The 20,831-nt window shown below is 46.9% G+C and overlaps 2 protein-coding genes across 2 annotated transcripts in view; one reads left to right on the top strand and one right to left on the bottom strand.

Annotated features, from left to right (window-relative positions):
- The first annotated feature begins 255 nt into the window (after nucleotides 1-255).
- The window catches only part of shisa9a (shisa family member 9a), a 339,858-nt gene continuing 319,282 nt past the window's right edge, over nucleotides 256-20,831 (top strand). Inside the window, exons 1-2 of the mRNA XM_072481802.1 lie at nucleotides 256-1,403; nucleotides 19,512-19,636. Of these exons, the coding sequence (XP_072337903.1) occupies nucleotides 865-1,403; nucleotides 19,512-19,636 (664 nt within the window). The 5' untranslated portion in view covers nucleotides 256-864. The remainder of the gene's footprint in view (nucleotides 1,404-19,511; nucleotides 19,637-20,831) is intronic.
- Nucleotides 12,805-13,732, bottom strand: LOC140394490 (superoxide dismutase [Cu-Zn]-like). The gene has a single exon (XM_072481803.1). It carries the CDS (start codon nucleotides 13,714-13,716, stop codon nucleotides 13,222-13,224), a length of 495 nt encoding a protein of 164 aa, XP_072337904.1. The 5' UTR covers nucleotides 13,717-13,732; the 3' UTR covers nucleotides 12,805-13,221.

Below are 20,831 nucleotides of genomic sequence, written 5' to 3'. Positions count from 1 at the left end.
AATGGCAGTAGTTGAGGATGTTTGTTTACTGTTATCTCTAAAAGTGGCAGTCCATTGTAGGTCCCACCTCCTCAGAAAACCAGCCTTTCTCTAAAGACACCGCGGCAACTTTTTTAACAGTCTTTTTATTTGTTTAAAAAATAAAAAATAACCTCAGCATGTAAACCTCTTGGTTTATTTGGCAGTGAAATGCAGCGACAGATATCGATACAGACATTGCCCCTTTAATTGCCAGTGCCGAAAGCTGCACTCCGATTGTCTGGGGCTGCGAGCAACCGCGGCGAGTTGCTGACTGGATGCTCTCCCTCCCTCGGCGTTAAAATCCCACAGCAGTCACCCAAACTGCTTCATTGTGTGATCACCTGAATCAGATTGACCCGCAGGAGAGGGAGGGAGATCTGCGTCGGGGTAAAGGTTTTCAAACCTTGCCTGCAGAAAAGGGGCAGGAGGAAGGTTGGAACTTTAAGATGATATCGCGCTCCACTGACTTGCCCTGGTCGCTGGAACTGGACGGACGCGCGTTGGGGATGTGCACGATCCACTCTCACAGCCTGAATTGTTGGAGTGGGGTTTAAGCCGAGCTGGCGTGTGGATGGCCCCTCAGTCCTGTGCCAGTGTCACTGGGCAACTACATCGTTTCTCCGCGAGTGCAGGAGTGACCAGGCACTGAGCACACTCGCCCATCTCCCACCTCCGAAGCTATTGCCACCTGGAAGTTGGAAGGCAGCCGCCCAGGGGGAGCGGGACCAAAGCGGCAACTTGAGAAAGCTTGTGGGCTGCGCACCAGGGAGGATGCGCTGTTTCCTCCTGCCCAGGGACACGCCTGAAGCCTGAGAGCTCGGATCCGGCTTCCCTGCGCACACAATGCCGAGGAACACCATCAGTCTCCGACTCATGCGCTACCTGTTGCTGGACCTGTTGGGCTTGTGGTGCCCTGTGCTGGACTGCATGGCGCAAGGCAAAGGCGGGCAGCAGCTGGGGGGCATTCTGGTGGTCTCCGGACAGAACACCTCGAAAGAACCCGGTGGCCCCGAGATGCCAGCCACGCCAGACCGCTGCCGGGGCTATTTCGATGTGATGGGCCAATTCGACGCAGCTTTCAATTGCAACACCAGTATTTATCAGTACTGTTGCGGGACATGCGGCTACAGGTACTGCTGCCAGTTCAAAGAGTCCAGGCTCGATCAAAGCATTTGCTCCAACTATGGCACCCCGAACTGGGCTAACGTGGGCAAGCCACCCCAGAGACCGGACGAAACTGCGTTTGCTCACACCCGGGATAAAACAAACTTAATCGTTTATTTCATTTGCGGCGTGGTGGCTATCATGGTGTTGGTTGGCATCTTCACCAAACTTGGGCTGGAGAAATCGCAGAGACCTCCGAGAGAATTGAACGTGTCCAGGTAAGGATGGCCCTTGCCGAAATACTCCCCACCCTCACCCTCCCCAGGATTACTCCCCACCCCTCACTCTCCCCACCCCTCACTCTCCCCAGGATTACTCCCCACCCTCCCTCTCCCCAGGATTACTCCCCCACCCCTCACCCTCCCCAGGATTACTCCCCACCCCCCCTGTCCCCAGGATTACTCCCCACCCTCACTCTCCCCAGGATTACTCCCCACCCTCCCTCTCCCCAGGATTACTCCCCACCCTCACTCTCCCCAGGATTACTCCCCACCCTCCCACTCCCCAGGATTACTCCCCACCCTCACTCTCCCCAGGATTACTCCCCCACCCTCCCTGTCCCCAGGATTACTCCCCACCCCTCACTCTCCCCAGGATTACTCCCCACCCTCACCCTCCCCAGGATTACTCCCCACCCCTCACTCTCCCCACCCCTCACCCTCCCCAGGATTACTCCCCACCCTCCCTGTCCCCAGGATTACTCCCCACCCTCCCTGTCCCCAGGATTACTCCCCACCCTCCCTCTCCCCAGGATTACTCCCCACCCTCCCTCTCCCCAGGATTACTCCCCCACCCCTCATTCTCCCCGGGATTACTCCCCACCCTCACCCTCCCCAGGATTACTCCCCACCCTCCCTGTCCCCAGGATTACTCCCCACCCTCCCTGTCCCCAGGATTACTCCCCACCCCTCACTCTCCCCAGGATTACTCCCCACCCTCACTCTCCCCAGGATTACTCCCCACCACTCACTCTCCCCAGGATTACTCCCCGCCACTCACTCTCCCCAGGATTACTCCCCACCTGTCACTCTCCCCAGGATTACTCCCCACCTGTCACTCTCCCCAGGATTACTCCCCACCTGTCACTCTCCCCAGGATTATTCCTCACCCCTCACTCTCCCCAGGATTACTCCCTACCCCTCACTCTCCCCAGGATTACTCCCTGTCCCACTCTCCCCATGATTACTCCCCATCCCTCACTCTCCCCAGGATTATTCCTCACCCCTCACTCTCCCCAGGATTACTCTCCACCCTCACTCTCCCCAGGATTACTCCCCACCCTCACTCTCCCCAGGATTACTCCCCACCCCTCACTCTCCCCAGGATTACTCCCCACCCCTCACTCTCCCCAGGATTACTCCCCAACCCTCACTCTCCCCAGGATTACTCCCCACCCCTCACTCTCCCCAGGATTACTCCCCGCCCCTCACTCTCCCCAGGATTACTCCCCGCCCCTCACTCTCCCCAGGATTACTCCCCGCCCCTCACTCTCCCCAGGATTACTCCCCGCCCCTCACTCTCCCCAGGATTACTCCCCGCCCCTCACTCTCCCCAGGATTACTCCCCACCCCTCACTCTCCCCAGGACTACTCCCCACCCCTCACTCTCCCCAGGATTACTCCCCACCCCTCACTCTCCCCAGGATTACTCCCTACCCCTCACTCTCCCCAGGATTACTCCCTACCCCTCACTCTCCCCAGGATTACTTCGCGCCCTCACTCTTCCCAGGATTACTCCCTGCCCCTCACTCTCCGCATGAATACTCCCCTCCCCTGACTCTGACCAGGATTACTCCCTACCCCTCACTCCCCCCAGGATTACTCCCTACCCCTCACTCTCCCCAGGATTACTTCACGCCCTCACTCTCCCCAGGATTACTCCCCGCCCCTCACTCTCCCCAGGATTACTCCCTGCCCCTCACTCTCCCCAGGAATACTCCCTACCCCTCACTCTTCCCAGGATTACTTCACGCCCTCACTTTTCCCAGGATTACTCCCCGCCCCTCACTCTCCCCAGGATTACTCCCTGCCCCTCACTCTCCCAGTATTACTCCCCGCCCCTCACTCTCCCAAGATTACTCCCCATCCCTCACTCTCCCCAGGATTACTCTTTGCTCCTCACTCTCCCAGTATTACTCCCCATCCCTCACTCTCCCCAGGATTACTCCCCATCCCTCACTCTCCCCAGGATTACTCCCCATCCCTCACTCTCCCCAGGATTACTCTTTGCTCCTCACTCTTGTCAGGCAGACACTCGACACTCTCGTGTTTATCATTTCTCCCCCCCCCCCCCCCGCCCCTTTATCAAGAGGGGGTCTGAGTGAATCGAGTGTATTATAAATCCTCCAGAATGAACTAAGGGCAGTGGTGAGGTGGGGGAGACTGGGACTGGCGTCCAGCTGCCCAAACACACAGGAGGGGGAACATCTGGAGGGATTTCTTTTCTGTTTTAAAGACGAAACCAGCATGTTCTTACTCGGCGACTATTTGTGGCTCATTCTTCTGTGTACAGCAGCGATCTCCCCTCCGGGAGGCCAAACACTCGGCTCGTGGCATTTTTAACCCTTTTATGTTGAAAGTTGTGATCGCAGGAAATACCTGGGGGCAGGAAATACCTTTGGGGGGGGGGGGGGGGGGGCGTCGGGTGATGAACAAGTTGCGGTTTCCGAAATTAGCCAAATAGCTTACTGGTCTCTCAAACTAACTTTTCTTTGCCCTTTTTGTTTCCAAATCTTGCGAAATGGCAGAGATTGTGGAATGATCGATATTGTCACTGCTGAACTAAAGGGACATGTTGTCCAGGCAGAGGACTTGTTGCTGCAAAGAGCTTCTCTCCCTTCGCTTCTGGTGCATTAGCAAAGCCCCCTCGCCCCAGCCGCCACACCAGCGGCTTCATGTGGAGGCGGGAGCAGCCACAGAGCAGTTTTCTGATGGCGAGAGACGGATTATTTCCCAGATTCCAAACCACATCTCTCGTGAAATGTGCCTGGAGCAAAGAGAATACAATCCTTCCAATGTCTGAGCTGGTCCTATCCGAAATGAGTATCAAAGGAGCAAACCGTTCAACCCCCCGCCCCGCTTTAATAATCTATTGGGATCTTGCCCTTCGGTTCCCATGGAATTGTTGCCGAGTCCCCGCACATTTTCTCCCTAAATCACAACCTCTTATTTATCTTTAAACCGCGAACCGTCGGAATAAAAAACACTCCGGTGAAATATCTGACCAAAAAGATCTTTCCCTGCAGTGTCATTGTGCAGGTAAAACAGTGAGCCCCGGGGAATAAACATTGGATTGAGTTGACACTTTGGACTTTGTTGTAGCACAAGAAAGAGCTGGGTGGAGGAGGCCAGTGTCTGGGCATCAATCAGTGCAGTTAACTGGACACACACACTCTGCATGCCCATGGCTCTGTGCACATGTGCGTCCGTGTGCGCGGAGGCGGAGGGTAAGGGGTTAACCACACCTCGCTAACAAAACATTTACTGTTCAGGGTGGCAAACAACTGCTGTTGAGGGTGGTGTAAACTGCCCGCCGGCTGGCTGCCTGTCACACGCACAAACTTCACCCAGGTCCACACTCAGCTGCTCCTGCACATCTTTCTCCACCTTCCTCCTGCTGAATGGTTGCTCCGATCACCATTAATTTAACCAGTTCATCTCAGCGCCAGGTCGCTAGAAGGCGCTGCTTCGCCCGGGAGTTCAATCCGAGGATTTAGTCGAGCAGCAATTTCTGCGCTGCGCAAGGTTTTACCTCCAACCTCCCCCCTTTCAAAGCTTTGCATGAACTCGCTGATTTGGCCACACGGGGTAATTGCAGCCCAGGAAAGATATTGGCCCCCATTTAACATGACAGTCTGCACAATTTCCCCAACCCCACAACACAGCTAATCGCTTGCGGGGTTTCAGTCCGCTGCTTCCCTCCTGGAGAGCCACTGCTCACATCCTGAGTGAAGAGCAGCTTGATGGCTGGATTGAAGTTACTGTTTACTGGTTTGAGCCTCTCTGACGGTGCACATGCGGAGGAGTCCTGTCTCCGGGTTAGTACCCCCCCCCCCCCCCCCCCCCCACAGAGCAGCAACAAACTGTGACACCCAGCAAATGTGCGGCAGCAGTTTCTGCCGCCTTGCCTCTGATGTCCCCATGTCATCATCAATATTCAGGAAAATGAAATCACTCCTCGCACATCATCCACTAGATGGGGTGTATGTGCCAATCTGTAAAATATAAATACAGTATGACAATACTGTAACACTTTATTTACTGTTACAATACTATACATCAGCTCCATGTGGAACTGAACTCTTCCATCCAGGAAACTCGACGGCCCAATATTTCTCAAGGGCTGATCTCAGCCTGCACTGGAGTGGGTACAATGCAAACGGCCTCATTCAGTTTGCTTGGCTAAGGTAGGGGAATGGACTCCAAGTCATTCATTCATCCACCCATTGGATGTGACTTTAATTCCCAAATGTTTCTCTCTCAGTTTCTACCTCTTTGCAACTTGATGTATTCTCCCAATCACCGGTCTGTACTGCTCACCAAGTCTTGTTACACCCACTCAATACCTTTTCTGATGTTTATTAAATCAGACTCAACTGATTTGATCCTAACTCGATTAACCCCCCCCCCCCCCCCCCCACATGCTTCATTCGAATAAATATTCCAACAAATGCTGACTGGATATTTAGGGCTATTTCTAAACTGAGTAAAACCAAACTCCTTCTGGAAATAAAGAATTCTTCCATGAGAATTGTTCATTCTCCCAAGATACTTGCTCAGGCACCCATTGCAAGAAGATACAGACTTCAGCTCTGTTGCTCCTGTCTAGGCTGCAGTTTAGGTTATTACAATTATTCCGATACATCGAGAAGCAATCTACAGTCTGGAGATAGGTACCACTTTGCAGTTTGAACTGATTAATTTTGACCTTTCACATGAAGGATAATCTGGTGGGACAGAATGCAGCACAAAATCTTCATTGTTACTGTGGTGATACAGCACTGTACTTCCCTAGCATTGTACATAGTTATATAATAGTTGTGTGTAACGTGGCCCTGTAATCCTGTGTATTGTACTGTGTATTGTACTGTAGCTCTGTAGAGGTTCAGTCACCTGTATGTAACCTGACCTGGCCACGGAGAGCTCCGCCTTGGCCACTCCCCCGGGAGTTAGGTATAAGACCCAGCTTCTGAGACCTGACCCATTTTGTCTGGGGTCGTCTGTGTCGGGTAAGCTTCCTATGTAGTGTATTAAAGCCTTGGTTAAAGTCTCACATGTCTTTGTGGTTCTTGACGCTTAGTGCATCAGTTACTTTGTGAAATGTGTGAGGCCCCTGGTGATTTGCCGAAGTTGCTTGTTCAAATCTGGCTACCATCGATATTCCTTGAGCAATTTGCTGCATTTTTGGATCACTTGGTGCTCTGTACCAAAACCAGCATCTCAGAATGCACTGGTGCAGCAAGAACCAAATAAATATCTGCTAAAGCAACTGATCTTGAACTATTAGTTTTTCTGTAATGGTCCAAATGTTAATCATCTGCTGCCTAGCTCTGATTCTATTTTCACCCATGTTGATTTAGATTGACTCATTTTTAACCTTATTCCTTGGTTCCTGTAACCAATTTTGTTGTCACTGCAATGCTTTGTGAAATAACATCTACATATGAATTTGTCTTTGGATGTCTTGATCTGTTCTATTTCCTCATATACAAGTCTGTGACTTGTGATATCCCTTGCTGGGATTTTTATAGCTGTTCAGATGAAAATACATCCGCAATGACCGATTCCTCTCTCTCTCTATAAGTATGTGCAAGGTACTTAGTTCAAAGAGACTATAAAAAGAAGACTATCTCAATCAATTACTATTCCATACTTAAGTTTTGGTTTTGTTCCGAGCCCCTTGAAGGTGGGCAGGAACCATACTTACCGAGTATACTATTCCAGTAAGAATCAACCCACTTTCATGTTCATACGTGAAAACCTCTTGAGCATGGTTGAGGCCCACTTTAATACCTACAGAAACAGTTAGGTGTTCCAGGAATTTGATTCTATTCTCTAAAATCTTAGCTGATCATTCAAATTAATTTTTCTGCTTATGTTTTCTTCAACACATTGCGCTCCGATTGGATCTTTCCTTTTACTAGAATGTTATCTGTCTGACATGCAATCTCTTGGCAGCCTCCCAGCAATGTTGGCATATGCTTCTGGAAATGTTCCGAATTTGATATGATAGTTGTTGTTACCAGAGCGGATCTTTTCAAAAGGTGAATTCACCAGAATCCAGAATTGTTAAGTAATTACAGAAAATAAATATGTTTTCTTTTCCTCCAAAGGTGGTGGAATCTGACTGAGTGAGAGCTTCACCTATTTTTCCAATGGACAATTATTGGTCAAAATTCCATTGTACAAACCTGTCTGTTTGGATAACAATGATTACTGCATAACAGTCTGTAGTTTCCCCCACTCTTGGCAGATCGAATTTCTCCATCCTGATCCTTGTTTCAATTTTCTTCATAATGGAACATAACGTTTTCTAAGGACTGCTGCAGAAAAGGCTTTTCATCGAGCTTAAGTTCAATGCGATGTTCACCTGTGACTTTATCATGGTCTTCAAAAATCTTAGGAAACTCCAGTTCTGATTTGTCTGTATGTACGTAAGATGGAAGTTCAAGGGTTTGTATTGCAGGGCACTTCAGCAGAGCATTTATAAACTCTTGAACTGCATGTGATTTTTCCTGTGCTTTTTTTCTTGAAGATGGGAGGCCACAAACTCAATTTGTACATGATTTGTGCCCTGCTATATTTATTTTTATTCTGTCTCTTGAGGTGGCCTGTTCCCTTTTAAACATCTTACAGATTGGTTACTCGAGAGACAGTCGTCCTTGTGTCAATTTGAAAATCAATGTAGACTTTTTCAACAAACAGATTTACTGTCTGTGGGCTTTTAAAAGGCATTTCTGTTTTCTTGACTATCTTCCCTGGCTGATATACAGCCCTGAGTTCTCTTCTGATTATAGGATGTCTTGCACCTCTACCAGGCATAGATGTCTCGCATGTATTCAGAATCCTTCACTTCTTCTTGTGGATTCTTAGGACGTTTCTCTCTTCTGTCCTGTAGTTTTATTTAGGGTTATTCTTTGGCTTGAATTCAGTTCCTGTCTGCAGTAATCTCCCCAGGATTTTCCGTTGGCTAATATTGCTCCCCGTCTTTCATTAATCCTTATTAATTTCAGATGGTCTCTGCTGAGTTATGTAATTGAAGTTTCTGACATCATGAGCATGAGTTATCTCATCATGCTAGGAACTGTATCCATTGTATTGAGCCAAACAGTTTTGAGGTGTAACACAACATTGCACCAATTCCCTGTCTTCCTGCTTTCTTTGGTTGAAGTTAAATTTTTCAGAAAGAAGTTTTTATTTTTTCCTGTCGATCCAGTGTTGTTTTATAATTCCTCCTGCAAACAATTGAAGGAAATTGATAGGCTCCACTTCCTTTTAAATATTCCAGTGTGCTAATCTGATTGAAAACACATATTTGTCTAAATGCAGAGTAATTCTAAACCCCTCAAACTGCTTTGTCTATTTTGATCATTTTGTTGGCGTACCATGACATTTATCCTGTGCATAAAATTTGATAGGAGCTATTTTTATGCATTTTAAACTGTTTTTGCTCTTAATGATACTTATGACTTTTTATTCCTTGCATACAGCACTTACCAGATCTGTCTTTTGTTTTACACCATCTTTAGTTGAGTCTTTTTAAAAAAAAATTTTTTTTTAAAATTCTCCTCCTTTTTCACATTTTCTCCCACATTTACATCCATCAACAATAAACAATAATCAGCAAGATATGTCAGTCCCCATAATAACAACGATCCCATCCGCCCACCAACCCCCAAACATCAGCCCGCATGTTTACATAAACAAATGGCAAAAATAAATCAGGGATTACCCATAGTCACCCTTAATCTACACAGCCCCCCCCCCCCCCCCCACCCCAACTAATGTTTGATGTTATCCAGTTCTTGAAAGTGCATAATAAATGGTGCCCATGACTTGTAGAACCCCTCCGAGCTTCCCCTCAGTTCGAACTTAACCTTCTCAAGGGTCAAGTATTCCAACAGGCCCCCCCGCCACGCCAGGGCACTGGGTGGAGAGGCTGCTCTCCATCCCAGCAGGATCTGCCTTCGGACGATCAACAAGGCGAAGGCTATGATATCTGCCTCCGCACCCGTTTCCAACCCTGGCTGGTCCGACACCCCGAATGTTGCCTCCCGGGGACCCGGGTCCAGTTTCACACGCACCACCTTGGAAATTACCCTAAACACCTCCTTCCAGTACTCCCCTAGCTTTGGACAGGACCAAAACATATGAATGTGATTAGCGGGGGCCCCCCCGCAACACTCTCACACATCTTCTACTCCTTCAAAAAATTGGCTCATCCTCGCCCTCGTGAGGTGCGCTCTATATACCACCTTCAGCTGTATCAGCCCCAACCTCGCACATGAGGTGGAGGCATTCACTCTCCGGAGCACCTCACACCAGACCCCCTCCTCTATAACCTCTCCCAGCTCTTCCTCCCACTTTGCTTTGATCCCTTCCAGTGGTGCCTTATCCTCTTCCAGAATAGCTCCGTACACTGCTGACACTGCCTCCTTCTCCAGTCCCCTTGTCGTCAACACCTCCTCCAGCAATGTGGAGGCCGGTTCCTCCGGGAAGCTCTGTATCTCCTTCCTGGAAAAATCCCGAACCTGCATGTATCGAAACATTTCCGTCTGCTCCAGCCCATACTTCGCTTCCAGCTCCTTCAATCCTGCAAACCGACCCCGAAGAAACAAATCTTTTAGCGTCTTAATCCCCTTCTCTTCCCATTTCCGAAAACTTCCATTCCACTTCCCTGGCTCAAATCTGTGGTTCCCCCGAATCGGCATTTCCCTTGACCCTGCCCCCAACCCGAAGTGTTGGCGAAACTGCCTCCAGATTTTCAATGAAGCTATTATTACCGGACTCCCTGAGTATTTCCCCGGAGCTATCGGGAGCGGCGCTGTTGCTAGTGCTTTCAATCCCGACCCCCTGCACAAACTCTCCTCCGTTCTGATCCACTGGGAATCAACCCCTCTGACCCAGCTCCGCACTTTCTCCACATTCGCCGCCCCAGTTACATCAGGTTCGGGAGACCCAAACCCCCTGCCTGCCTTCCCCTCTGTAGCAGCACCTTTGTCACTCTGGCCACCTTCCCTCCCCATATGAACGAGGTAATCCATCCCTCAATCTCCCTGAAAAAAGTCTTTGGCAGGAAAATCGGTAGGCATTGAAAAATAAACAGAAATCGTGGCAACACATTCATTCTAACCGCCTGTACCCGACCCGCCAGTGACAGAGGAAGGCCATCCCACCTTGCCAGATCGGCTTTCACTCTCCCCACCAAACTAGTGATGTTGTACCTGCGAAGCCTCCCCCACTCCCGGGCAACCTGCACCCCCAGATACCTAAAGTGAATCCCTGCCCTATGGAATGGCAGCCCCTCCACCCCTGCCCCCACCCCCGGCCGAGACACCACAAAATACTCACTCTTGTCCAGGTTCAGCGTGTGCCCCGAGAAAGACCCAAATACCCGCAGTAGCTCCAATATTCCTCCTATCGACGCACTCGGTTCCGACACATACAGCAGCAAGTCGTCGGCATATAAGGACACCCTATGCTCTATCGCCCCCCCCGCACTATTCCTTTCCATGCTCCAGAACTTCTCACTGCGATGGCCAACGGCTCAATCGCAAGTGCAAACAGCAGGGGGGACATAGGATATCCCTGTCTCGTCCCACGGTGGAGAGAAAAGTATCTCGAGCTGATGTAGTTTGTGCGGACACTCGCCCTCGGCTCCTGATATAGTAGCTTTACCCAGTTCACAAATCTTGGTCCAATCCCAAACCGCTCCAGCACTGCCATCAGATACCCCCATTCTACCCGATCAAACACCTTCTCGGCGTCCAATGCCACAACCACCTCTGTTTCCTTCCCTTCTGCCGGTGCCATAACGACATTCAAAACCCTCCTAATGTTCGAAAACAGCTGCCTCCCTCTCATGAACCCGGTCTGATCCTCCCCTATCACCTTCGTGAGGCACTCCTCCAGCCTACCCGCCAGTACTTTCGCCAACACTTTCACGTCCACATTCAGAAGTGATATGGGCCGATACGACCCACACTCCGTCGGATCCTTATCTTTTTTTAGCAACAGGGATATCGATGCCTTCCCCAAGGTTTGGGGCAACACCCTCTTCCCTATCGCTTCCTCAAACATCCCCACCATCAGGGGTGCCAGCTTATCCTTAAATGTTTTATAATATTCAACCGAAAACTGTGCCCTGCCACCTTCCCCGACTGCATCCTCCCAATCGCATCCTTTATCTCCTGCTCCACTATTGCTCCTTCTAATGTAGCCCTGTCCCCCTCCCCTAGCCTCGGGTACTCCAACCCATCGCAAAATTCCTGCATCTCATGGTCTCCCCCTGGTGGCTCTGACCTGTCCAAACTCTCTCAAAACTCCTCAAAAACCTTGTTAATCAGCACTGGAGCCACCACCAACTTCCCTGCCCTATACCTCACCTGAAGAATTTCCCTTCCCGCTGCCTCCCTCCAGAGCTGACCTGCTAACATATGCCCGCCTTATCTCAATGTTCATAAACTGCACCCCTTGCTCGTCTCAGTTGGCGCACCGCCTTCCTGGTGGACAGTCGGTCGAAGCTCGCCAGTAGTTCCTTCCTCTTTTCCAGCTTCGCCGGGTCCCCATCCTCTGCATACCTCCTATCTACCTCCAACATCTCACCTATTAACCTCTGCCGCTCCAACCTCTCCTCTTTGTCCACCCTGGCCTCAAACAAAATTACCTCACCCCTCACCACTGCCTTTAGAGCCTCCCAGACGACTGCCTTCGACACCTCACCCGTACAATTGAAACCTACATATTCCTTAATTACCTTTTCAATTTTCTCACAGAACACTTGGTTCCCCAAAAGCCCCACATCCAGTTTCCACCCCGGTCTCTGCGCTGCCCCCTTCTCCAGCACCATATCCACCCAATGTGGAGCGTGATCTGACACTGCAACTGCAGAGTATTCCGACCCCTTGACTCCAGCCAGCAAAGCCTTCCCCACCACAAAAAAGTCGATCCGCGAGTATACATTATAGACCGCTGAGAAAAACGAGTACTCCCGTTCCCTTGGGTGCAGGAACCTCCAAGGGTCCACCCCTCCCATTTCCACCATTAGCCCAGCCAGCGCCTTCTCCCCCCCTGATGGGACCAGCGAGCGCGGCCGTGATCTGTCCAACCTTGGCTCCTGCACCAAGTTCCAGTCCCCCCCCCCACAATCAGCTCATGTGTGTCCAAGTCGGGGATGGCCCCAAACACCTTCCTCGCGAATCCCACATCGTCCCAATTGTGACCGTATACACTTAACAGCGCCACTAATCTCCCCTCCAGCGCCCCTGCCACAATCGCATATCTACCCCCCTGATCTGCCACCACCTTCTCCATCTGGAAGCGTACCCTTTTGCTGACCAACACCACTACCCCTCGAGCCCTTCCATCAAATCCGGAGTGAAACACTTGGCTAACCCAGCCCTTTTTTTTTTTTTTTAATTGAAAGAAAAGGACAATGCCTTTATTAGATTTGTTTGACAACACATTGTTCAGTGCTTCCAGCTATTGGGTTAATTAAAGTTCTTTTACATCAACAAATTCCAATAGCCAAAAGCTTTCCAGGCAACAAATCAAAATCCGACTGGATGTTACTTAAAAGATCTGGATTTGAGATTAAACAATATATCTTTATGAATTTAAAGCACAGCTTTTCAGACATCGATCATTTGGACTCACTCCTGTTTGTGCTGTAGACATTATGTAACAAAGTACTGAACAAAGTTGCTGTGCATTAGACTATTTTGGACCAGTAGTTAACAGGTAAATATGCCAACCAATAGAAAAGTTACAAGTCAATTCTCTCCTCCCCACAGGCAAGTTTATTTCAATCTTTAGCAATTCAAATTACACCACAGGCTAAACGACTTCCAGCATTTCCTGTTCGAGTGCTCTCCTCATCTTCACCTTTTCCCAGGTCATCTTCCTTCTCATGAACCACAAGTGTACGTCCAATAATGGACCTTTCCCCAGAAAGATGGAGTTGATTATCCTGAATTTCAAAGGTAGCCACACCATCTCCATTAGCCTCCACATTGCCTAGATCACCAACATGTCTTTCTTCATCACCTGGTCCACCATGAGTTTTCAAAAACGGGTTGTAGTGAGGCCCTGCACTGATGCAGCCTTTTGTATTATCTCCAAACGCATGAACATGGAATCCATGCTTTCCAGGAGTCAATCCAGTGATGCTTCCTTTTACAGTTACAGGTCCACCTCCCACTAACTGCCGTTTACAAGGACAGACACTCCAGTTCCGCTCCTTCCTGACAGCTTGGTCAAATTGGACGGTGCCGGTCACTTCCCCGGTTCCCTTCAACACGCAAATCGCCTTCATTCTCACAAGACCCTGAACTCACCAACCCAGCCCTTTTTAAGTCTCACCTGGTCCTTCACCCTCAAGTGAGTCTCCTGCAGCATTGCTACATCGGCTTTCAAACTTTTAAGATGCGCAAGCACCCTTGAACTCTTGACCGGACCTCCTAGCCCTCTCACGTTCCACGTGACTATCCTTACTGGGGGTCTCTCACCCCCCCCCCCCACCCCCCCACCTTTCTTATCCACCATCACCATACCACCGGGCCCTGCCCCATAAGCCTGACCCGCTCCTATCCATTGTCAAATCACAGTAATTAAACCTATAGAAGAATCGTTATGAGTGGCGACACTTAATTCCGTCATTAGAAACTGTCTTTATAAATAATATAAAATAATGAACAGGCTTCCTCTCCCAGTATCTTGCTTGACTTGAACAAAACAACTGCCATTTTGAATTCTCTTTGATCTTGCTGAAAGCTTGTCTTTCCATTTAAAATGTGACTGTCTACTTATGCCTATGCCTCTGTTTCTTAAAACATCCTTTTGTGTTTACAAAAAAAAATAGCCTATGACAAAGAACCCCTGCTGGGTGCCCAGGATGAGGGATCGACCAGCACAATGATTGTTAGCCTTTCCGCGATTATGGAGGCGAGCTAACAAATTTCTCATTGTTTACGATCTTTGGGCAAACCGATTCTAAAATATTGGTATTTTAGTTACATTTTCTGATTTATACAGATACACTTTGATTTAAAATTGCAGGTAAATTAGCCAGTTTCAAGAACTACAGGGTGTTGATAATGCAGACTTTTTAAAATCAGAATACAACTGGGACAGCAACGATGTACAGGGAAGAGAGGGAGAAACCCCTCTGAAGTGTGTTCAGGTGAAGTTTCTTGATCAGTATGTTTCTGCCTCGAGGGGAAACTGGATCTGTTGGAATGAGATAGGTTAAGTGAATAAAGTGCATTTAGGGAACAATGATAAATAGTAAGAATAGATACGGAAAAAGACACGATGCAATGTGGAGTAAATGCTGAATTAGAGGAGGGCCAATTTCAAGGTTGAAAACGGACCTGTCTGGATAAATTGGAATGAAGGATTAGCAGGCAAAACTATAATGGAACAATGAGCTGCCTTGAGGGGGAGATGGTTTGGGTACAGTTGAGGTATATTCCCAAAAGAAGGAAAGGTCAGGTAACCAACGCCAAATCTCCTGGCGGCAAAAGAGAAAGTTTAAGCAGAAAAAGGGGCCACATGAAAGATTCCAGACAGATGATACAAGTAAGAACCAGGCTAAGTAAATAAATAAGAGAGGTAAAGAGAGAGAGAGAGAGAGAGAGAGAGTGAGTATGAGAAGAGACTGGGACCAACATAAAGGATAAAATAAAAGTCTTCTCTAGGTATATATATATATATATGTGGTACGAGGAGCTCTGGTGTCATCTAGGGACCTAAAAGAGGATCTACATATGGAGGCAGAGGGCATGGTTGAGGCAATAAATAAGCATTTTGTCCCTGTCTTTGTTCTCTGTTTTTTGTTCTTTGTTCTCTTTACAAATGGAGGTGGTGCTAGAGGACCAGAGAATTGCAATGTTACACCATTGTTCTTAAAAAGGATGTAAAAACAAGACCAGCAATTACAGGGCAGCACAGTAGCAGAAGTGGCTAGCACTGTGGCTTCACAGCGCCAGGGTTCCAGGTTCGATTCCCCGCTGGGTCACTGTCTGTGCGGAGTCTGCACGTTCTCCCCGTGTCTGTGTGGGTTTCCTCCGGGTGCTCCAGTTTCCTCCCACAGTCCAAAGACAGGTTAGGTGGATTGGCCATGATAAATTGCTCTTAGTGACCAAAAGGGTTAGGAGGGGTTATTGGGTTACGGGGATAGGGTGAAAGTGAGGGCTTAAGTGGGTCGATGCAGACTCGATGGGCTGAATGGCTTCCTGCTCTGTATGTTCTATGTTCAGAACAAGCCAACCACTTTAATCACATTGGTTGAAAAGCTTTTAGAAACTTTAACCCAAGACAAAATTAACAGTCACCTGAACAGAGATGGATTAATGAAAGTAAACCAACATAGATTTGTTAATGGCAGATTATGTGTAACTAACTTGATTGTGCTTTTTGATGAGGTAGCAAGAGGATTGATGAAGGTAAGATGGTTGATGTGGTGCATATGGAGTTCCAAAAGGTGCTTGAGGAAGTGCCACATATTAGGCTTGTTAGCAAAGCTGAAGCTCATTGAATAAAAAATGACAGTGGCAGCATGGATACAAAGTTGGCTGCGTGACAGAAACAGCGAGTTGTGGTAAAGGGTTATTTATTAGATTGGAAGAAGGTATACAGGGGTTGTCCCTCCAGGGATCAGTATGCGGATCACTGTTTCTTGATATATATTAATGACCTTGATTTGGTTGTGCAGGACATAAATTCAAAATCTGCAGGGGACACAAAACGTAGAAATTTCATGAACCTAGAAGTGATAGACTTCAAGAGAATATAGACAGGCTGGTGGAATGGGTCGACGCATGGCAGATGCAATTTAAGGCAGAGTAATGTGAAGTAATACAATTTGGTAGGAAGATTGAGGAGAGACAATCCAGAATGAAGGATATAATTCTAAAAGTGGGTGCTGGAACAGAGAATGCTGAGGGTAAATGTGCACAAAGGGCAGGTTGAGAGAGCAGTTAAAAAGACTTATGGGATCATGACTTTATAAATAGAAATGTAGAGTACAAAAACAAGGAAGTTATGGTGAAGAATTAAAGAACACTGGTTCTGCCTCAACTGGAGTATTGTGTCCAATTCTGGGCACCACATTTCAGGCATGAGAAAGGGCACAAAGAAAATTACAAGAATGGTTCCAGCGATGAGGAATGCTATTTATGTGGATAGATTGGAGAAGCTGGAGTTGATCGCCGAGAAGAGGAGGTTCAGAGGAGATTTGATAGAGTTGTTCAAAATAATGAGGTACTTGGACAGTGTAGATAGAGAAAAAGCGCTCCCATTGGTAAAGAGGTTGAGGACCAAAGAAAGTAGATTCTGTCTAGTTCTTTGCCAAAGGTGATATGAGAACTTTGTTTATGTCGTGGGTGGTTAAGATCTGGAATGCACTTTGAGAAGGTGGTGGAATCAGATTCAACTGGAGCTTTCAAAAGAGAATTGGATAAGCACTTGTAAATAAAACAAATTACAGAAAATGGGGACAGGGCAGGCAAGTGTGACTAGCTGAATTGCTCTTGCAGAGAGCTAGCAGGACATAATGGGTCGAATAGCCTCCTGTACTGCAGTAATTCAATGAAAACATCCCTGAAACATCTTTAGGGTTTTGGCCAAGGGTGGTATCATGACCGGTGCAGGCTTATAGGGCCAAAGTGCCTGTTCTTGTGCTGTATTGTTCTTTGAAATGTAACACTTTAAAAAATTCTTTCGATAGGAAGATAAGGAATCCTGAAATGTGATCTTCCAAGGGGCTGGTTTAGCACAGGGCTAAATCGCTGGCTTTGAAAGCAGACCGAGGCAGGCCAGCAGCACGGTTCGATTCCCGTATCAGCCTCTCTGAACAGGTGCCGGAATGTGGCGACTAGGGGCTTTTCACAGTAACTTCATTTGAAGCCTACTTGTGACAATAAGCGATTTTCATTTCATTTCAACACCGGAGAATAATTTGTCTCTACTGTCTCATCGTAAGATTGATCCTAAATAGAAAAGCAAATTACTGCAGATGCTGGAATCTGAAATGGGGAGGATTGATCCTCCCTGATTATTGGTCTCTTAAACCAAACAAGATTACCAGCCTGTCCCTGGAAGCTCACGTCCAACTTGCCAATTCCTGTTCCACTGCACTGTGTCTGGAAAAGAATTGAAGAACATCCTCCCTGTGGGTACTTCAGCAGTCACCCTGTGAGGTCACTAAACCCTATTGTGACATTTTGGCTAGGGTGGTCAAGGTGGCATTAATTTCCTCGGACTGCCTATACCATCTCCCTCCATATTGCCAGTACCAATCTCTCATGCATTCACAATCTGGGGTCTCAAGTAGCTGATCTCTCTTTGCTGTGGTCTTTGTCAACGATGTGTCCACAGATTAGTGAGAGAATCTGGAGTCTCTTGCTATTGCAAGACACCCACTCTCCTCTCCTCCTCATTCAAACTTCTGTTTCCTGACTTCCTCAGATTTAAGGGCTTCTTGCCACTTCACCAACGGCAGCCTTTTTAAGCTGTGGCCAGAGTTAATTTTATTCCCTCCAATCCCTAACAGGAATACTGCTGTAAATTTGCTCCTCTGGGTTACTGGCACTATCATGAGTGTGAGTCCCATCCTACCTTTAAACAGCCAGATAGAGAGGTATCCAGTCACATAGCTAAGGGTGTGATGCCAGAGGAAATGAGAGGATCCAGACAGAACAGTTATAGATTGAACCTTTAACAAAGTTAAGAGATTTTTTTGCGTATGAGAGCACTCAAATTCAACCACTTTTTATTTATTCGTTCACGAGATATGAGCTTTGCTTTTATTGCCCATCCTTAATTACCCTTGGGGAAAGTGGAGTTATGCCACCTCCTTGAGTACAATGTTGTGGCTTACTAGGGCAGTTATGAGACAGTGCTGTGGGTCGAGTATCACATATAGGCCAGACCAGGAGCGAATGGTTGAGTTCCTCCCTGAAAGGACATTAGTAAATGTGTATTAGTCCTTACAACAACCTGGTAGTTTCATGGTCACCAGTATTGATACTGGCTTTTTATTCCAGATTTGAAGTAATTGAATTTCAATTCCTCCGCTGCTGTGGTGAGATTTGAACTCACGTTAACGGATCACTAGTCCAGATCTCTAGATTACTAATCTAGATTGACTCCTCCTGCATGTGGGGTCTTCCCTATTTTTGTGCCCCCAAGATCGTACATTTACAGCTGAGCAGTGTTCTGAATCATGCACTACCATAACCCTCGATACCCTGGTCAGACTGTATTTCAGATTTGTCAATGCACCTGAAGCATCATTATCGTGATCGGCTGAAATCCGTCAGCCTTGATGGTGCAGGAATCACTCTGAGATTTATTTTGTGGTTTGATCATTTGTGGAACTATGGACTACCTTAAATGAAGGCTTTGCGATGAGCACTGCGAAGCGCCCATTGATTTGTGTAATTCAGCGTTGATAATTGCAAATGAGTTGAACAGCAAGCAAGTGGAATCCTTTCTGATTCATGTAGCTCGTGGCTTTGTGCAACAGAGCATGTAAGGCCACATGGTGCTATCTATAATTCCCTGTGTCGACAGAATTCTTGCCATTCGATACAATTGCATAGTCCCCTCATGTTGCTGCCAGACGTTCACAGAAAACAAGATGAAATTGCTCACTTGAGTAATCAATGGATTGGGAATTTGCTTTATTCATCTATGCAGATATCCACTGATGACAGATTTGACTGCAGGTGCCTTTGCAGCATACAACCTTCTTTCTAATAGTTTTAAGTATAGTTCCCACCACTTAAATCGCCCATGTTTAAATTGAGTGACTGTTTGGTTACATCAGGAAAAAAGTCACCAATCATTCACATTTCCAACATAGTCAATTACAAAGTCTCCACCTACACCATGTTAAGTGTGTTGGCATTTCGGGTGGAAACAGGTGTTCACACTGTAGTTTGCACTTTATTAGAATGGAATTATTCTGCAACAAATCCCAATAACAATGCAAATGACACTGCGCTAAGGTCATAATTACAAAGTAACCGGAGGGTACTTCATTTATAGACCAGCATGGAAAATGAAAGGCTTTGGTTATTTCTGAAAAATATTCTTTCTTTCCAGGGCTCTGACTGATGTTCTGAAACAGCAGGGTCAGTCCACCAGCAATCATGTGGAAAGAGATGGGAAAGTTGCCATTCATGTGCAGCATGAAAACATGCAGCCCACAACTTCAAGGAACAATTTTGGTAAGTTGTACAATTCGATAGGCTTGTGTGGAGCAGTGGAACTGAATAAACTGTGGCATTATTGTTTTGTCTTTTTTAGTGATGGCTTTCCTGAGACATACTTTAAAAATAATAATCAATACTTGAGATATTGTCAAGTCTGTAGCGATTTCTCAGTTAGAAATGCAGACCTTTAGTAAATGATAATCCAGCATTTAATTGAGTTTTATTCTAAAGCTATCCAATTCTGATCTGAGATTCAGCCAGGTAGGTCATAAGCTCATCAAGTAGTGAATGAGGTTCTCCAGTATTTGGCAATCTTGCTAGTCTCCTGACTCGTCCTCAGTCGAAATGACTTATGATTCTGTTCTGAATCAGACTCTGGTCCCACATTTAATTTGGATTGGGAGTGTAGGAAAAAGAAGTGGGAGCTGAAGAAAGAAAGAAGAGGCGATGAATTAGAGAAGAAAATTGGATTGATAATGATGACAATCTGGTAAATTTAAATCAGTAATTCCTAAAGTAAATTTTGGTTAAATTTATGACTAACTTGCCTTGTGTGGTGCATATACTGCCCTTTTAATTCCTTGTTGACCTTCCAGTATGAATATATCATAGATCAAGATGTATGGACAGTTCAATCTGTTGCCCACTTTTAATTAGTGTATTCTCATAAGCATCCTTGTGTGCATGATATACGTATAAAAGAGCATGTAAAAAGATAAATTACAAGGTAAACTACAGGAAAACTCTGATCTAATGATGTGTAGATGCTTTCTTATTAACAAATTAAATGCTTTGTGTCTGTATTAATCCATTAGAATGGATCTATTTCCTCTGATTTTTGCATACACTGGTTTTAATAGAGTCTGGTCCCCATAAGAGCAATCTAGAATTATCATTAAAATGTTCTTTCAGCATAAATTGCTGTTGCGAGTTTTTTGCCTTCCCTTTTGTGCAATTTGAAAGGAATACTGTTGTACTCTTTGGGGAAAGGGAAAATCAACTGCTCGTGGGGGAATGCTACTAAAACTACTGACTGGCAATAAACACACAGGCTTGAATGTACTTGTTTTTGTTCTCTGTGGCACACAATAACCTGATTTTTTTAGACCTGAAAATAAAGGCAATTGCCATTTCCATAATTGTTCCATTCCAAAACAGTACAGCCGAGTAACCAGTGCTTGTTTTGGTTTTCACCGAGTCTCCATGAAGC

The sequence above is a fragment of the Scyliorhinus torazame genome, chromosome 17 (assembly GCF_047496885.1).
Source record: "Scyliorhinus torazame isolate Kashiwa2021f chromosome 17, sScyTor2.1, whole genome shotgun sequence".
Classification (NCBI taxonomy): domain Eukaryota; kingdom Metazoa; phylum Chordata; class Chondrichthyes; order Carcharhiniformes; family Scyliorhinidae; genus Scyliorhinus; species Scyliorhinus torazame.
This window is presented reverse-complemented; position numbering and strand designations above follow the sequence as displayed.

Coding starts and splice junctions, on each gene's coding strand:
- LOC140394490 (XM_072481803.1), bottom strand. CDS start 13,716: ATGAAGGCGATTTGCGTGTTGAAGGGAACCGGGGAAGTGACCGGCACC.